This window comes from Hippopotamus amphibius, chromosome 3 (assembly GCF_030028045.1).
Source record: "Hippopotamus amphibius kiboko isolate mHipAmp2 chromosome 3, mHipAmp2.hap2, whole genome shotgun sequence".
Lineage (NCBI taxonomy): Eukaryota > Metazoa > Chordata > Mammalia > Artiodactyla > Hippopotamidae > Hippopotamus > Hippopotamus amphibius.
In genome coordinates, this window is record NC_080188.1 from 155,610,749 (window position 1) to 155,614,719 (window position 3,971).

Here is a 3,971-nt window from a genome sequence, read left to right on the forward strand (position 1 = left end):
CAGCTTTAAAGGAATTGTTTTGATAATCTGTTGCTGAAAGCATACCATCTCAAAACAATGACTGGAAACAATAACAATCACTTATTTGCTCATGAATATGAAATTTGGGCACGGCTTGGTGAACATAGCCTTTATTCCACGTGGCATCGGCTGGGATGGCTTGAAAGACAGCAGGGGACCACTGCTATCACTACTGCTACTCCTCTGACACAAGCTCATTAAGTGTAAACTCTGAGTATCTAGTGATCCTGCCTCATGCCTTCCTGCGCAGCTCCTTCCCACCTTGCTTCCAAACTGCCTGTGTTGACCAACATGTGTTTCCCAGTACGTGCCATCCTCTGCCTTCTCCAGGCCTCCATCTAGCATGCCTTTCTTTCCCTTTCCTTGACTAACTCCTATGTGTCCTTGAAGACTCAGTGAAGGGGTCACCTCCACCTGAAAGCCTTCTCTGATGATATCCTTTACGCCATACACTTCGATTTTCAGTAAGTACCTCTCTACTGTGTTCACGTAGCACATGTACTTCCCTTTCAAAGCACTTATCCTTCTGTGATCGATTGTCCTTTTGTTTGCCTGTCTGTCCCACTAGACCCTTAGCTCTTTTTTTTTTTTTTTTTTTTTTTTTTTGGGATTTCAGTTTCTCACCCTTATCAAGACTCACTGCCTCCCATCATCAGTATTTATTGAGCATTTACAGTGTACTAGGCACAATAGAACATACAGAAAACATTGTCCCTGCTCTCGAGGAGCTTACATTCCAAAAAGAAAAAAAAGTACACCTCCTTTAAAATGGTATTTTTGTTTGGTGTTTTCTGCAAGGTACTGAGGAAATAGCTTGTAGGGTGAGCTTTGGGTATAACTTAGCCCCATCATTATTCAAAGAGAGGAAGAGGAAGGATTTTAAAAGCAAAGACAATGACAGACCATTCGGGGTAGGTAGGGTTTATAGAGAGATAAACACAATCTCATCAACTAGAGAGAGATTTGCTGCAGTGAATAGGATGAGGGAAATAGTTTGTGGGATGCAAGCAAAGGAAGCAGGGTATCCTTAGACACTGAGTGGAGCCAGAAAGATCATGCGGCCTTTTCCCCAAGTACCTGGCCACCAAGTAGGAATGGTTGGTGACAAGACAGAAGGCTTAAAAAAGGTAATCCTGTGCACCTGATGAATAGAAAGAATAAAGGATCAAAATTGAAGGCAGGCTATAAGAGTATCAAGAAATTCTTAAAAACAAAACCGATTTGGAAGCACGAAACTTACAGTTAATGCTACCCAATGTTATGATGGGCCAAGAACATTGTGGCTTCCTAAGTTAGAAAATGCCATATACCAAAATTTTAAATGGAACACATTTTTTTTTTCAATCAATCCCCCCTGCCTCTGAAAAACAAAAATTTTTTTTTCAGGGGGAGGGAGGGAGAATGGGACATGGTTGGGAACAGTAGTAGTTATCTTAGTAGTTATATTGTTGTTATGATAAAACTTTGTATTCAAACTTGGTAAAAGCCCATTAGCTGCCAAGAGGGAATAAGGAATAAATTTCCAAAAATGTACAATTTTCTTTAGAGAAGTTTCAGAACCAAAAAGACTTAATTTACATGAAAAGCTGTAGAGAAAGTAGTTGAAAAGTCCATTCATAAAACTTTTATTCCACTTACATGAACTTAATACACGTGTTCTTAACAATTATGCTTGGATTGTTCATGAAAATCTCATAAGACATTAAACAAAGCTAGCCATCATCTCAAGTTATTTCCCTGTTAACTATTTTTACAGCACATGCATGTTAAGCAAGTATCAAAAAACAACAACAACAACAACAAAAAATCACAAAAGCAAAAAAAAAACAAAAACAAAAAAACTAAAAAAAAGTTAAATAGATGGGTTTTTTTGTTTTACTGCTGCGCTTGTTATCCATGAAGTAATGAATAGCAAGCAATTCATTTTTACTGCATCTTCACTTGTACATTTGTTCTTAGGTTGCCTAAAACATTTAAATACAAATAAAATGAGTGTAGCAAAAATAATGAAAGCAAGACAGCAGGTAACTTTACAAATAATGGAATGTGAACCGTTTCTGCCCTTATCCAGAGTAAATTGGGTCACAACTAAAGGAACACTTCTGTAGCTGTAGTCAGTGGTATGCACACTGAGACCGAGTATGCCACAGATAACACATGGTTTAACATGTAATATCCATGGGATATCCATTTCCACTACAGCCTTGTAAGTGCTCCAAACCTTAAAGTACCCACAACTACACCTGTGACTGGAACCAATGATCCCTTTTATTCCCCACCAGGACAAACCAATATGGAAGCAGTTTTAACACTGGCCCTTGTGAAGCCACAATGTACCAAAAGTACTATGCCAAACATTTATAACTTGTATAAAAATTCCACATCCCCATGTTGGCCACCTCAAGATGAAAACAGATAACTCCCTAAATGTTAACTGGCTCTACTCCCCTAATATTAAACATAAAAACCACATGGGAAATATAGAAATTCAAATAGAAGTAACATAAACCTGTCATAAATCGTAAACAAAAAACTATTTGTGGAACAGCATGGATGACAAATGGTCTACTGTGTAAATTTTAGAATGAGGCAGACAAAAGTTGGAAGGCCGGTTAATTTTCCCCTCCTTCTCCTGCTTCAGCTTCGTCTCCTTGGGTATCCGACGTCCACAATGTCAAGTTGTCTCTCAGTAACTGCATTATTAGCGTGCTGTCTTTGTATGACTCTTCACTTAATGTATCAAGTTCAGCAATGGCTTCATCAAATGCTGTCTTTGCAAGAGAGCAGGCTTTCTCAGGGGAGTTCAGAATCTCATAATAGAACACAGAGAAGTTAAGGGCCAGACCCAATCTGATAGGATGTGTTGGTTGCATTTCCTTTTTGCTGATTTCAAATGCTTCTTGGTATGCTTGCTGTGACTGATCCACAATCCCTTTCTTGTCATCACCAGCAGCAACCTCAGCCAAGTAACGGTAGTAGTCTCCTTTCATTTTCAAATAGAAGACTTTGCTCTCTGCTTGTGAAGCATTGGGGATCAAGAACTTTTCCAAAAGAGACAGTACATCATTGCAGATATCTCTTAGGTCGGTCTCAATTTTCTCTCTGTATTCTCGAGCCATCTGCTGTTTTTTCTCAGCACCTTCCGTCTTTTGCTCAATACTTGAGACGACCCTCCAAGATGACCTACGGGCTCCTACAACATTTTTATAAGCAACTGAGAGAAAATTCCTCTCCTCATTGGATAATTCAGCTCCTTGCTCAGTTACAGACTTCATGCAGGCTGCCATGTCATCATATCGCTCAGCCTGCTCGGCCAGTTTGACCTTCTGCACCAGCTCATTTTTATCCATGACTGGATGTTCTGTGTCCGAAGTGGGTGGCGGCGGACGGACGGACGGACGGACGGGGCTCCGACCCTTAGCTCTTTACAGGAAGGAACTGGCGTATTTTTGTATTGCCAGTGTTTGATGATAAAATAAATTTTCATATATTCAAGTATGGGGAAGTCATTGTAATTCAGGTACATGAGTTAACTTGAATTATATGCTAACCACAACAGCCCGTTTGTGGCCTATCAAACATACCTTGTAACTCTGCTTTAATTATTAAAGTAAAGGGCATATTGACCAGAAGTAAAGAATGTCCATATTAAAAATAAAGATTAAATCTCTCCTTTCCTGGGATGCCAATGCTGGTACTCCTTTGACAGTAAGACTCCCTTCCCATGTGCCAAGGCCATACTGAATCCCTGTGTAGGTGCTGATCTGTTTTTTTGAAATCTTGACGGATTGTATCCCTGACTTGTTTGATTTTCTTTGTTCTGACAAGATATTAAAACTGCTAAAAACCGGGCTTCTCCAGAGCAGTTTCTCAGAGTTATCTGAGAAGCTGTCTTCCAGGCCATAATCCTCAGTTTGGCTCAAATAAAACTCTTTTCTATTCCTATTACA

The 3,971-nt window shown here is 39.5% G+C and overlaps 1 protein-coding gene across 1 annotated transcript; it reads right to left on the bottom strand.

Annotated features, from left to right (window-relative positions):
* Window positions 1–2,369: 2,369 nt before the first annotated feature.
* LOC130849827 (14-3-3 protein zeta/delta-like) lies at window positions 2,370–3,410 on the bottom strand. The gene has a single exon (XM_057729012.1). The coding sequence runs from the start codon at window positions 3,369–3,371 to the stop codon at window positions 2,634–2,636; it is 738 nt and encodes a 245-aa protein (XP_057584995.1). The 5' UTR covers window positions 3,372–3,410; the 3' UTR covers window positions 2,370–2,633.
* Window positions 3,411–3,971: the final 561 nt, after the last annotated feature.